This window comes from Leiobunum rupestre, chromosome 2 (genome assembly GCF_980474605.1).
Source record: "Leiobunum rupestre chromosome 2, qqLeiRupe1.1.hap1, whole genome shotgun sequence".
NCBI lineage: Eukaryota > Metazoa > Arthropoda > Arachnida > Opiliones > Sclerosomatidae > Leiobunum > Leiobunum rupestre.
This window is the reverse complement of record NC_143385.1, coordinates 71,914,985-71,930,372: the sequence shown is the minus strand read 5'-3', so window position 1 is coordinate 71,930,372 and position 15,388 is coordinate 71,914,985. Positions and strand designations below refer to the sequence as shown.

At 33.8% G+C, this 15,388-nt stretch overlaps 1 protein-coding gene across 1 annotated transcript in view; it reads right to left on the bottom strand.

Moving 5' to 3' along the window:
- Positions 1 to 3,100: 3,100 nt before the first annotated feature.
- The window catches only part of LOC149958950 (uncharacterized), an 18,355-nt gene continuing 6,067 nt past the window's right edge, over positions 3,101 to 15,388 (bottom strand). The window contains exons 3-4 of the mRNA XM_090165098.1: positions 11,826 to 12,217; positions 3,101 to 3,496 (exon numbers count right to left, since the gene is read on the bottom strand). Coding sequence (XP_090021224.1) covers positions 3,187 to 3,496; positions 11,826 to 12,217 — 702 coding nt within the window. The 3' untranslated portion in view covers positions 3,101 to 3,186. The remainder of the gene's footprint in view (positions 3,497 to 11,825; positions 12,218 to 15,388) is intronic.

The window sequence follows — 15,388 nt, the reverse complement described above, 5'->3', positions numbered from 1 at the left end:
TTAAATCTGATTAAATTTAATGTCTGTAGCTTTGGCTGTATTGAATTTAATCCGATTAAATTTAATGTCTGTAGCTTTGGCTGTATTAAATTTAATCCAATTAAATTTTTAACCTTGATTACTTCTGCACTCTACGAAGGAGTGAACTGCCCCTCGAATAGGACTATATTTTATGAAGACACTCTCGCGTTAAAGGATAACACAGTTTCTAGTTCAAGCGCGCGCTGCACGCTCCTAGCTGACCATTTAAATGAATCACGTTACTCGCCATTTTAATAATGTTCACCCTGTCCACGCTATCTCCAATTACTGGAAATAAGATATCAAACTGATCCCCTGCCCTGCCCCAGTGGCTCCGATCGCTTTTTTTTTCAATGGGGGCCGAAGATCACTAATAAACTTGGAATGAGGCTACTGGCAACACTTTCTTGCTACGGATGGCAAGATATATTAAAGAAATAGATACCTTACCTTAGAGTCTAATTCGCCTAAAATATACGGGAGCGATAACTACCAGACAACCCCGTATCAAGTTCTATAAACCTATACGACTGTCTACAGCTTACTAGCCAAAAAATGATATACCTGGCCATTCACGTGACATAAAGTTCTTCAAACAGGGCTACCAGCCCTCGTATCAACAATGAGAAAGTACAGTTCTAGTTACCTTCTGATTTCTATGACAAACTAATTTTAATATAATTTTACACTAAATAATTTTATTAGTTTTAATGAAATACCAAATCATATAAACACATTATAATTATTTAAATTATATTCTTTAGACGTTAGATTATAAAACAAAACATTATACGCATTAATTACCACGATCGAATTATTCGAATATATATTATCTTCCGTCACGTAGCCTACTTCACCGTAAAATGAATTTCTTCCTCATTATAGAATTGTGGCAGTTTGATGCGGGTTTAAGTCGAGCGGTTTAAGTACAAGACTTAAATTCAATAAGGCACAGGATAATTAGGATTTGACTGCAAATGTCGCTGTATAATTATACAATCCATTAATTAAAAAAGGAATAATAATTGGAAAACTAAACAGCTCACCTTCCTCAAAAACCTTTGATAGAAGTTTAAACGTATTGAAAACGTATGGCAGACACGTTGCTCCGAATTAATTAGAAATTGTGACTTCCTACTTGATTTATCAGGCTAGTGTTTTAAATATTAAAGATATCGTAGGCCATGAGCATATCGCCATCTAACTATTGGTTTCGGTTAAAGTAAATAGTTAAAGGAGTCATTATTTAGTCATAAGGTACAATCATCGAGACTAAAAAATGTGTATTGACCGACTGTTACATTTTGACCAGTCATCGCCACTAGTTTGATGGCTGTTGGACGTCAGCCAGACGTCGTCAGGTACTTCGAACACCAATGCTTCAAAATAAACGGCCTTTAACATCAGCGGTTTTACCAATGGGGGCTTCGGCCCCGCCGCCCTGCCCATTTCCGCGGTTAGTGAATAATTAAGATAGATTAGATATTCGATGGTCTGCACTCACTCTCAGATTCGATCGGATCCGTTGATACGCGCCAAAATGAAAACTCGAAACTAATCTGAATTCGATTTAACCCGACAGACAGAAGGTGAGAGTTGATTTCAGATTTAATTTAATCGGTGGATATGTCAATTTCGAAATTTTAATCACCTGTTCAGCTAACTGAATCTGATTAGATGAATTATAGGGGATCGGTTACTTGATAATGAATCAGATTCAATTTGTGATCAGATTGCAGAGTTGAGGGGAAAATAAAAGATAGACCTGACTAACTGATTACCTTCAGATATCTGAAAATTACGACCTGATTAACCTGATCAGTTCGACGTTGGAAGCATTATAGCGGATCGGTTACTTAGGATCAGATACAATTTGAAATCAGATTGCTGGGTGAGATATAAAAGAGAAACCTAATCTGACTAAGTGATTACCTTCAGATATCTGAAAATTTCGACCTGATTAACCTGATCAGTTGGACGTTGAAATTATTATAACGGATCGGTTACTTGGGATCAGATACAATTTGAAATCAGATTGCTGGGTTGGATATAAAAGATAACCCTGATCTGACTAACTGATAACCTTCAGATATCTAAAATATTTTACCTGATTAACCTGATCAGTTCGACGTTGGAAGCATTATAGCGGATCGGTTACTTAGGATCAGATACAATTTGAAATCAGATTGCTGGGTGAGATATAAAAGAGAAACCTAAACTGACTAACTGATTACCTTCCGATATCTGAAAACTTCGACCTGATTAACCTGATCAGTTGGACGTTGAAATAATTATAACGGATCGGTTACATGAGATCAGATACAATTTGAAATCAGATTGCTGGGTGAGATATTAAAAATAAACCTAATCTGCAAGATTACCTTCCGATATCTGAAAATTGCGAACTGATTAACCTGATCAGTTGGGCGTTGAAATAATTTTAACGGATCGGTTACTTGAGATCAGATACAATTTGAAATCAGATTGCTGGGTGAGATATTAAAGATAAACCTAAACTGACTAACTGATTACCTTCCGATATCTGAAAACTTCGACCTGATTAACCTGATCAGTTGGACGTTGAAATAATTATAACGGATCGGTTACATGAGATCAGATACAATTTGAAATCAGATTGCTGGGTGAGATATTAAAAATAAACCTAATCTGCAAGATTACCTTCCGATATCTGAAAATTGCGAACTGATTAACCTGATCAGTTGGGCGTTGAAATAAGTTTAACGGATCGGTTACTTGAGATCAGATACAATTTGAAATCAGATTGCTAGGTGAGATATTAAAGATAAACCTAAACTGACTAACTGATTACCTTCCGATATCTGAAAACTTCGACCTGATTAACCGATCAGTTGGACGTTGAAATAATTATAACGGATCGGTTACATGGGATCAGATATAATTTGAAATCAGATTGCTGGGTGAGATATTAAAAATAAACCTAATCTGCAAGATTACCTTCCGATATCTGAAAATTGCGACCTGATTAACCTGATCAGTTGGCCATTGGAAGCTCTACCAGTGGTAATTCCATGGTAATTATAAATTATAATTCACTCTCTTTAATCAAAATATTTATTTGTACGTTTTGTAATACTGTGAGATTTTTACGATAAGATTTAGTTTCTTCGTATAATTGAAATCAGATTAAAATTCCAATTTAGCCAAACACGTCCCCAGGAAATGCTCCATTGTAACGCTGAGTTCGAAATTGGGCGGTTCGCGGCAAGACACGTGCTCCAAGTCGAACGGTTCGTGCGCCAGATTGCTCAAAGCGCAGTCGCACCGAAGAACGCCCCCGCTGTAACGAATGTCCACTCTTTGCAACTTCAGCAATGGCTGGAACAGACTCGCCTCCAAATGCTCGATCGGGTTTCCGTCCAAATCCACCCTCAAAGAAGCCACGTGGGCCAAGTTGAGGAAGAAGCCCACCGGAAGTGTTTTCAAACTATTGTTCCTGAAAGTATGCAGAGCAAGTCTGTTAACAAAAACCAGAGATATCATTATTTTTAAAGAGTAAGTCTAAGACATTGTGGTATAAGCCCCAGTTCAAAGTTTAGCGCAAAACTTGGATCAAAGTTTAGCGCAAAACTTGGATCCGAGTTTTTTTTAATTGGAACTAAATCCGTAAACCCAACTGTTCTCGAGATACTTTTGGAATGACCTTGAAGACATTGTTCAAGGTCATTCAATTTTACACTAGTAAATGTGAACTTAGAGACGTTACACGAATAGTAACATGAGCTTTCCTATTTAGTTTGTCGCTTATATCTTTTGTAAAATTGGAGGTGCTCCACTTCGAAAATATGAAGGCTTAAATATCTCCTGGGGCGATCCATATAGTTTCACCTAGGCATGCAACCAAGGTTCTCGGAATCTAACGAAATTTTGTGTTCATAGGTCAAATATATGAATGTTTGTCAATTTTTGGGTCAATGTAAGAACAATTAATTTTTTTAAGGGATTTTTGCCGAAACACTCTGATTCTGAAGTGATATCTCGGAGAACTGTACCCCTGGACATAAGCGCTCTCGAACCATTTGCGTTATCTACTTGAAACGTTGAGGGTTTATAGATTTGTAGGTCAGGAATCCAAAATTGTCATTGAAAAAAAATTCCGTTTTTAGTTTTGCACAAATTTTAAAATAAATTTGGGGTGGGGTATATTATTTATGATATCTGGTCAGGATGTCCAACTTTTAAAATTAAATCAAACCCCATTTCTAATGCCCCGAGAGCACATCTTTCTAATGATATATGTGTAGTTTGTGGTATAGGTTTCGTTTTCAACTGACGAACTAAAAACTAAAACCTGAATTTTTAATATATTTTTTTCAACCTATGTTGTGCGTCTTCGCACAAACCTATCATACCGCCGTCTGCTTCATCGTCTACATGTTATGTTTTTGAGTTCATTTTATCGACGTAGCGTTCGTGTATTATTTGTCTTCAGGATGGAAGAGTTTGAAATCACAGATGAAACCGTTTTACCCAAATGTTCTATTGGAGAAAATGATGAGTGTCATAAAGCAACAAGGAGACTACCCGAGGTGTAACACACCGATTTTGTTCAAAATTGTATGAAATTTTATCAAAGTTAATCAATATTATTATTAATTTTATGACATTTTATCAAAGTTAATCAATATTTTTATTAATTTTAAGACATTTTATCAGAGTTAATCAATGTTTTTATTAATTTTATTAAATTTTATCAAAGTTAATTAATATTTTTATTAATTTTATGAAATTTTATCAGAGTTAATCAATATTTTTATTAATATTATTAAATTTTATCAAAGTTAATCAATATTTTTATTCATTTTATGAAATTTTATCAAAGTTAATCAATGTTTTTATTAATTTCATGAAATTTTATCAAAGTTAATCAATATTTTTATTCATTTTATGACATTTTATCAAATCTAATCAATATTTTATTAATTTTATGACATTTTATCAAAGTTAATCAATATTTTTATTAATTTTATGAAATTTTATCTAAGTTAATCAATATTTTTATTAATATTATGAAATTTTATCAAAGTTAATCAATATTTTTATTAATTTTATGAAATTTTATCAAAGTTAATCAATGTTTTTATTAATTTTATTAAATTTTATCAAAGTTAATCAATATTTTTATTAATTTTATGAAATTTTATCAAAGTTATCAATATTTTTATTAATTTTATGACATTTTACCCAAGTTAATCAATATTTTTATTAATTTTATTATATTTTATCAAAATTAATGACTATTTAAAAATTTGGTCAAATTTATATTTCCATCAATTTGATAAACACAATTATGATTTTTATCACATTTAAGATTATTTTATCAATAAAATCAATTTTTATTAATTTTCTATATAATAATTTGAATTTTTACCCATTTTCATCAAATTGAAAAAATTGATTAAATTTTGACCAATTTTATTTTTTTTCGTCAATTTTGATCAATTATTTCTTATTTTTGCATTTTAAAAAATTTTAATGTTTTGGAAATTTAGAAATTTTTAAAATCCCATGCTTTTCCGGTAAGGAATTTTCCATTTTGTGTTGTCAAAAACATTTTCATTTGCCAGGGCAAAACTAATGCCCGTTGAAACTTTTCCCTTTGGGAATTTTCATGATTCATTAAGGCCTAATTAACTCCCGAGTTTGAACAAAATCGGTGTGTTACACCTCGGGTAGTCTCTCCTTGTGAGTTGCTTTATGACACTCATCATTTTCACTTTCTCCAATAGAACATTTGGGTAAAACGGTTTCATCTGTGATTTCAAACTCTTCCATCCCAAAGACAAATAATACACGAACGCTACGTCGAACATGTAGACGATGAAGCAAACGGCGGTATGATAGTTTTTTGCCAAGACGCAGAACATATAAGATGAAGAAAAAATTATTAAAAATTAAGGTTTTAGTTTTTAGTCCGTCAGTTAAAATCGAAACCTATACCACAAACTACGTCATTAGAAAGATGTGCCCTCGGGTCATTAGAAATGGGGTGTGATTTAATTTTCAAAGGTGGACATCCTGACCAGATATCATAAATAATATACCCCACCCCAAATTTATTTTAAAATTTGTGCAAATGTATACACAAAACTAAAAACTGAATTTTTTTTCAAGCACAATTTTGGATTCCTGACCTACAAATCTATAAACCCTCAACGTTTCAAGTAGATAACGCAAATGGTTCAAGAGTTATTAGCGCTTATGTCCAGGGGCACCGTTTTCCGAGATATCACTTCAGAATCCGAGTGTGTCGGCAAAAATCCTCTAAAAAATTTAATTATTCTTATATTAACCCAAAAATTGACAAACATTCATATATTTGACCTATGAACACGTACACAAAATTTCGTTAGATTCCGAGAACCTTGGTTGCATGCCTAGGTGAAACTATATGGATCGCCCCTCCTGTCAAAGTTTTTGATAAAAACCACTGCACATTCTTCATTATCAATACTATTTTCTTATTACGATTGGGAAACCTTCGGCAGACCACAGACCATCTACCCTCAGAAGGACTTGCATCAACCTCGAAAAAAGGTGTCTCAAAAGTGATGCGGCTTTTTTTACCGCAAAGAGAAAATATTTAATTTTCCGAAATATAAATAAAAAAATCGTGCGCGAGCTAGTTTAGACAATAACATTTTTATGGTCGCGCGTGAACTCTTCTTGGTACCTTTAAAACTTCCTCTACTTACCGTGAGAGGGCACGCTCCTAAAAAATGCGCATCAAATTCGAGAGGAAACAAAATGGAAATTACTACCAGCGATACGTGTCCCTCTTAGGGTAGGTAGTCTGTGGGCAAACTGCTGAAGAAACTCTTTAAATTAATTTAAATGCAAAAGTGTTTTGGAAATATTTCTCAGCAATAATTTATTTTCAAATTATTGTATATTAATTAAAAGTTTTATAACAGACTGATACTTCATGGAATTAAAAACATTTTATTTATAATTATTGTATATTAGTTGCGTTATCTGAACAGGGTTAATGATTACTATCAGGAAACTATATAGGTATACACTTGGAATGTCTAAGGAAGATTTTTACGGCCGCGATGAAGCTCGTAGAAACGGGCGTGTTTTAAAGCGGGAAAACTCACGAGAAAATCTCTCGCGCCTCGCTACCCTAATTCGACGAAAACATTAAGCTAATCATGGTTATTATATTATTAGCTTACCTGATTATCTCTTTTATAACCATGCAAATACCTGAAATTAGGTATCACTACGCTTCTTTCGCGAAGAACATTATAATTACTTCAAAATATTAAGTACGATAACAAATTGAGGTTTTTAAATCCATTGTTTTATAAGCCTTTTTTTGCGCTGGAAGATATCGCCTATTTGTTACCATGACGACGCATTCTTTTCGCGTCAAACCTCGAGCCAATGAATTAGAAATGTCGTGTTACGTCTTACACTTGACGTAGTTAAGCCCCGCCTTTTTCTCGACGCGCTTTCGTATCACCGTCCCAATGGAACCTTAGACATTCCAAGTGTATACCTATATATAGTTTCCTGTTACTATAAATTAGATATCAGGTTAACCGTATTTACGCTCAGATTTTTTCAGATCATTTGATAAGTGTCGATATTCAAACCAGGTAGTTTAAACGCGAACTAATCTAAATTCATCGTAAACTTACAGACAGAAGTTGAGATGATTTCAGATCCTTGGCAGTTGTCTATTTTACGAATCAGCGGTTCAGTTCAGATCGTTAATTTGTGATATGAATCGGATTAAATTTAAAATCAGATTGCGGGGAAAGAGGAATATGCAAGATTAATTTGATCTGAATAAGTGTTTACCTTCAGATCTTAAAATTTCGACCTGACTAACCCGATTATTATTAAAAAAATTTTAAAGTCATGTCTTTAAGACATGTTAAAGTACCAAATTACAAACACTTTCAATAAAAAAATTACATTAGGTGCTTAAATAAAACATCTTTAAGGAAATCGCCAAGAAGTGTTATCTCCGAGAGCCAGGACCTGAAAGTTACTGCTTGTTCCAAAATTGAAAACTTTTCGCCTGTAAACAGAACGTCGTGTTTTTGCTAAGCCTTAATATGTAAAAAAATCTACCTGGTTAAAAGGAAACACTGGTTGCATACCTTAAAGGTGAAAAAATTCCATTATTTCAACAAACAAACAGTAACTTGCGGGTCCTAGTTCTCGGAAATATTACTTCTTGGCCATTTCCTTGAAGATGTTTCATTGAAGCGTCTATTTAGTTAAATTATATTCACAAATCAACCATAAAATCTAAAAATTTCATTATAGAAATATACCAGTTAGAAAAATGAATTTTTATGCTTTTACTGAAAATGCGATAATACATTCTGCCATTGTTTATTAAATCGATAACTCTATAATATATACGGCTTTTTTTGGTGAAGTATTGTCACTAAACAAAAGGAAGAAAGTTGAGGAGAATGGACTATATTCGACCCCGCATGTGTGCAAAACATGGTTGGTAAACACGAGTTGCTGCGTGTGAAATGTTAAAAAATCTCCACTACGTCTACGTGTTGGCCAAGTTTTGAAGAATGGCCGGCTTATGTGATCGAGACTTAGCGTCAAAGATAATTATTTTCGTATACATCCTTTTAATTACGCAAAACTAAATGTCAATATTAATATTATTTACCTTTATTAATATAAAGGAGATATTTTGTTATAGATAAATAAATTGTTTTAAGAATTGAAGTGGGTGAACGACAATGAAACGACTCAAACGAGTTTTCTGAACCAGAGTTAAAAATGATGCTTACCAAAAAATAGTGCTCGGAATTCGATTAATTTTTATCCATTAATAAAATAAGCTCGGCGATATTTAAATAAGCAATAGTTGAATAAAAATTGTAAAATGTTTAAATAATCGAAAGTGAATAAGCCTATTATTTAAATAAAACAATTATTTAAATAAATACCACTTTTATTCAAATAAATGCTTGGTTGCGTAAAAAACATAATTAAATAAGTTAAAATGATATTCTTTTTACCAACGTTTTTTAAATAAATCGGAAAATTTGTGGATAATGAATAAACAATTACGAGCACTAGTTTACCAAAAAAGTTGTACAAAACATTGACGCGTGTGAATAATAATATTGATATTTATTAAATAATTTCAATGTATAACTTTAATTAAAATTATTGATAATAATATGTTGAAAATAAAGATTTATATGTTATTTACCTACTAAATATTGAAAATGATTAATTTTAATTTTTTTATTCTTATAATTTCTAATAATAAAATAAAATTAAAAATTATTAAAATACTACATTTATCTTCAATATAATTTATAATAATAAATAAAAATAATAATAATCAGCTAGGCTATGACCTTAGGCACCACCTTAGGCCCAAGTCATCAAGCGACTTTCAAAGCCATTAATTCAGATGGCCGGGTTACAATGCGTTGGAGCCAACAGCTCCCTACACTCACTAGTACCGGTAATCTCTACAAGTTTTTATGGAGAACTCGGGAGAAAACCCCTTGAACCAGTGGGTAGATAAAATGCAAACTCAACGCGGAAGAAGTTATTTTCGAGTTTTCACCCAGCGCCACAAGCTGGGACCGAACCCGGCTTATCTTGCTGCGAGGCCCAAGTGCTCACCACCAAGCAACCCCACTCGAGCCTTTGCAGACCAACCGATGAAGAACGAATTTAGTTCATTAAGAACTTACGAGTCTACCATTTTAGAGAAAACAGAATAAAACGGGCCTAAAGCCACCGTTTAGTAAACCATGATTAATTTTTAGACAAAAGTTTATGAATAATTAACTGAACCCGATCTTATAGGTTTCGTCTGAAAAGGGTATAAGCTAAATTCTTATTCAAACAGTAACGTCACCTTTCGGGCACTGTTTTGATATTTTTTTATTTTATCTTATTTATGATTAATTGAAAAATTAAATCGTTAAATTCAACTCTGATTGAAGTTTAACGAAATAAATGAATAGTTAAATTGAACTTTCAAGTTAGCAATATTGAATTTGTTTCTTACGACCGATCCTAGATGTCACTATAAAAATGGGATAAAAATGGAGAGTTTTCGTTATCATGTTAACGGATTTGGTAAGTAGTCTCGTACAGTCTCAATTATCTAAATACGTTCTTGAGCCTATAGATTATATCTTCCCTAATGATATTACGGTTTTATATATATTGTAGTTGGGCCTACCACTGCTAGGTGGCGCTACTTCAAGTAAACCAGTCAGTCGTAAATTCGCATGCGTTATTAAAAGAATGTTGTTTTTTAGCTCGACTTGACTTTACTAAGGCCTGACTAGACCAAGACGTAGGGAAATACCAACAAGTTATTAGACTAAGTGCTAAATTTAATATTCATACAATGGGGAGATTGTGCATTAGAGACAATGAAATAGCTTTAATCAATATTGATCAGAAATTCAGCTTTATTTAATCTTAATAACAGAAGTATATGACATATTTTACGACGGAAGTATTAAAATTCGTTAGCTTGAGCCCGTTTTAAAGCAAATTTGGGCATCGATGCTCAAAATTTACCGTTTTGTATTACCAAGAATGTATTTATTTATACCTAGGGAGAATGTCTATGTCGAGACGTTTTTTAGCCTTTCTCTCAATCCACTCGTTGGTCCCCAAAGTACGCTCCTCCGCTTAAAATAAAACGAATAGTCCCGGTATTTCATTGGCTGCTTAAAATTTACGTCACCTAACGCGATGGAAATCAAACGCCGGTGACGTTTTGTCTTTCACCCCGCGCGAGATGGGGGAAAGGCGTTCAACGTGCCCGGCGATTGTCGCAACATAATCATTCTTCCTAAATATAAATAAATACATTCTTGGTATTACTACGCCTATTTTGTAAATTTAATGTTTTCTTTCGAAACGTATTTTGAAAAAAAAAAAAAAACAGGTACATAGCAAATAACATTAGCAGGAACTGTCAACTTTTCAGGTTATTCAGATCGTAATTTTCAGATATCTGAAGGATAATCAGTATGACAGATCAGGTTACGTTCCCCTCACCAAGCAGTCTGATTTCAAATATATCCGATTAATTCTCTCAACTAACCGATCTATTAAAAGTGATATAGTTCGTCTGATCAGATTCACTTATCTGACTTCTACTGTTAATTTGAATATACAGGGTGTTAACTAAAAAACGATACAGGGCCAATATCTCAACATGTGTTTTAGCCACGAATTTGAAATTTCCAGGACACATAGAACGTGCAGGGTGTCACTTGACAACGGAAATTTCTATGACCTTGAACCATGTCTTCAAGGTCATTCAAAATTATCTCGAAAACCATTAGAGATATAAAGTTGCTTTCAATTTGAAACGTGTTCCCCGTCACATTTTTACCATTTGACCAATAACAAGTCGAGGGTTAGGTCATGATGAAAATAATGTACCAGCGACCAGGTTGAAGGGCTAATCACTCAAAAAGTACTAGAACTAGAGTATCGAAATTTGCTAGATCAATGATCGAGGTTTAGTATCACCCCATCAATGATCGAGGTTTAGTATCACCCCATCAATGATCGAGGTTTAGTATCACCCCATCAATGATCGAGGTTTAGTATCACCCCATCAATGATCGAGGTTTAGTATCACCCCATCAATGATCGAGGTTTAGTATCACCCCATCAATGTTCGAGGTTTAGTATCACCCTATCGATGATCGATGTTTAGTATCACCCTATCGATGATCGATGTTTAGTATCACCCTATCGATGATCGATGTTTAGTATAGACTTACCTAAGATCAAGATATAGCATGGAACCATCCTGGGTAGCAATTGAGCTAATATCGATATTTTGAATATCGTTGAAACCCAACCGTATGGACTTGCACATGGCACAATACAAAGCTCGTTGACCGATGACCATTAGGTTACTGTTCGAGATGGTCAAGCTCACCAGTTGGTCGAAAGCGAGTGCAAAATCGTCTGGAAGTGTCCGAAGGGGGCTGCGGTCAACGTCCAAATACTGCAGAGATGGAAAAGCGGCCGATACAGAGAGCCAATTCCACGTGTCCAGTCCCGATGTCCGGCTAATGACCAACGAAAAGGTTCCATTGTGGCCATTCCAGAAATGATGGCTCCACACGTCGGTCAGTCTGGGAAGGTCCGAGTCTTCGATTTCAAAACTCTGAAATAATTTTTAAATCAATCATCCGGATTTAGTTTTGGCAGAAAAAAGGGTAGTCATATCAACAGCAGATAGGAGTGTAAAAATTAAAAAATTGAGGGATAAGCATTTTGATGGTTCACTGTTTATTTTGATTTGCTTCCACGATAACGTATATCTAGAAAATGTATAAGTCAGATAACTACTCAGCTAACTGAATCTATTCAGATTATTTATATCGGATAAGTTCAGATTGGTTAGTTAGGATTATGAATCACCAGTTATTAGGGCCGGCGGATAATGTGGCTATGGTGGGTAGAAGTATTTTATTTTACCCTTCCGGAATAGGCCTTTCCATAAAATATTTCTACGGGCTTTAACTGTTTTTTCTACGTCACCCACGACCAATTTCGATAAAACTAAACAAAAAGTTGGCTGTACTTTTTGATTTTTCCGGTAAGATTTCCCCAAACATTTGACACGGAGTTAGGGTTAGGCTTAGTGACTTCGGAGTTCAAACTGATTTTAATTTATTTTCAATTCTAATTAAATGAATTGTTATTGCAATTCTCATTTCAACTCTGTCAAAGTATTGTTAATACTTAGATATTTATGATACACAACAATCTTCACCTGATACCCTATACTGTATAAAGTATAAAGGCTATAAACAATAACTGTTAAACATCATCGAAACCATACAAAATTTTTCGTTATTTTAAATATTTAAATCCTCTTCTTTTATGACTAGTTAAGTAAACGAAATACTTTTATAGTTTAAACATTTGATATAACAAATTTATTGTATTTATTTTAATCCACCGTGTTTTTTAAATACTTACACTCGGTAGCAGACGACATACCGAGCTCAAGAGTCGAGCAAGGAGTAACATTTATAACGTTGATCTAAATAATCCTTGCAAAAACAGTTTTCCTTCCCCCTCTTACCGTAACGAACATTTTATGGAAAGGTCTATTGATGTCATCAAAGTCGGTACTGTGGGGATAGAGCCACGGAATAGCAAGGTTTTACAACGAATAATAGAGCCGCCATGCCGCCTAAAAAATAATTTGCACAATTTTCCCGGGACTACGTGTTTTTCCTATCCCATCCTTGATGAAGTTAGTTCATAAACGGGATCGTATTTAATGGTTTTCGTTGTAAGGCCACAATTAAAAATTCGTCACTGAGAGAAGAACCGCTTTCCCTGTTTTCCCCCACCTTCTTATTCGCCCGATTGTAGGACTCGGGAGTGAGTCCGAGTAACGCGTTGTGCAGTGAAAATTCAGTTCCTGGTAAGTGACACTTTTCAGTATAAAAACTGCAGAAGTAAATTTGTAAAAGAGGTTATTAAATATTTAGTTTTTAATTCTAATGAGACAAGCGTAAATAATAAAACGCAGTTTTCGCAAATCACAACTTAAACATAGACCTTTGACTAGTTTTTTTATTTCCTTCGCGTCAATCCCCTTTCTGTTTCTGAAATTACGGTAAAGACGGACTTATATCGGGAAATGATGCGGAATTTAACTAAAACACAGTGCTGTTGAAAACTATACATGCGGCACTGCCACGATTAAAGTAAATCATTAAAATCAAAATTTAAAAATACATAAAATGATAAAAGCATAATTTTCATTAGTGTATTTAAACGTTAATGTTTGTCGTCATTAGTCTCTCTGTATCAAACATTTATATAAAATAGTTATTAGCTGTTACATTTCTACCTCGCGTTGTGAAGTAGGATTGATAAGTGCATACACTATAACTTTTAGAAGGTAAACGATACTAAATGTATATTACATATATGATATTGAGTTGATTATTCGGTTAGTAGTGGGCTCTAATGTAAGTGTTCAAATAATAAATAACTGATTCTCCCAAAACTGCTTTATTGACACCAAAACCATAAAGTCTCCATTTATTTTTTAAATAATTGTAATTTAAATAATCGGTGCCTAATTTTAAGGAACGACGTCTTCTACCACAAATTGGGGAAATAACCCACAGTGGTCAGTACTACGTTTTATAACGTTGTCTCTACCTTTCTATATAATTGAGTTTAAATATTAGTACTCAGATCCTTCAAACATCGTTACACGTAGTAGTGAGAGCGCATAGTGATAAATTGTTCGAAATTGGTATACAGCTCTGAAAATTAATATACACGTGCCTTGAACTATACTCTCGACTACCTAAATTTTATTTTTCAAAAAAACCGACTGGAAAAACTTTAATAAGCAAAAAACGCCCTTGTTGCTGAGAGCGCGCGCATCTTAGTTTAGTCGTGTTTTTAAAATCAGTGTTCTACGTTGCACCGCATCTCCGCAACTTTAGGAATAAAAAATGGTAAATCACGTGTAGCTCGCGTGGTAAAGGTGGTAAAGTTATGATTTTTTTTATGGTAATACGTGTCACAGTGCTACTTAAAACCTGATATGGAACCACATCGAGGTAATTTTTTTACTTGACGTTTTTTACCATTTTTCATTTTTCTCCATAGGGAAAAATGGTAAATCGCGTGTATCTCGGGTGGTAAAGGTGGAAAAGTTATGAAATTTTTTATGGTGATACGTGTCATAGTACTACTTAAAACCACCTGATATGCCATTTTTCCCTATGGAGAAAAACGAAAAATCGTTAAAAACGTCAAGTAAAAAAATATCTCGATGTGGTTCCATATCAGGTTTTAAGTAGTACTGTGAGACGTATCACCATAAAAAATTTCATAACTTTTCCACCTTTACCACCCGAGATACACGCGATTTACCATTTTTTATTCCTAAAGTTGCGGAGATGCAGTGCAACTTAGAAACATATATTTTACAAACACGATGAAACGAAGATACGCGCGTCCTCGGCAACAAGGGCGTTTTTTGCTAATAAAAGTTTTTCCAGTCGGTTTTTTTGAAAAATAAAATTTAGGTAGTCGAGAGTATAGTTCAAGGCACGTGTATATCAATTTTCAGAGCTGTATACCAATTTCGAACAATTCGGGTATATTTTGTAACCATGCGCTCTCACTATAGAGTCATATGAATTTTAAGAGCTACATGAAATCGCGTCAAATATTTGGAAAAATTGTTGAATCAGTTCATTTCCGAAAATGCAAAGCGCAGTACAGTTTTTGCATTGCGCAATTAATACTATGTAATAGGGGTGTGCAAAATATTTGGTTAGACCAAATAATT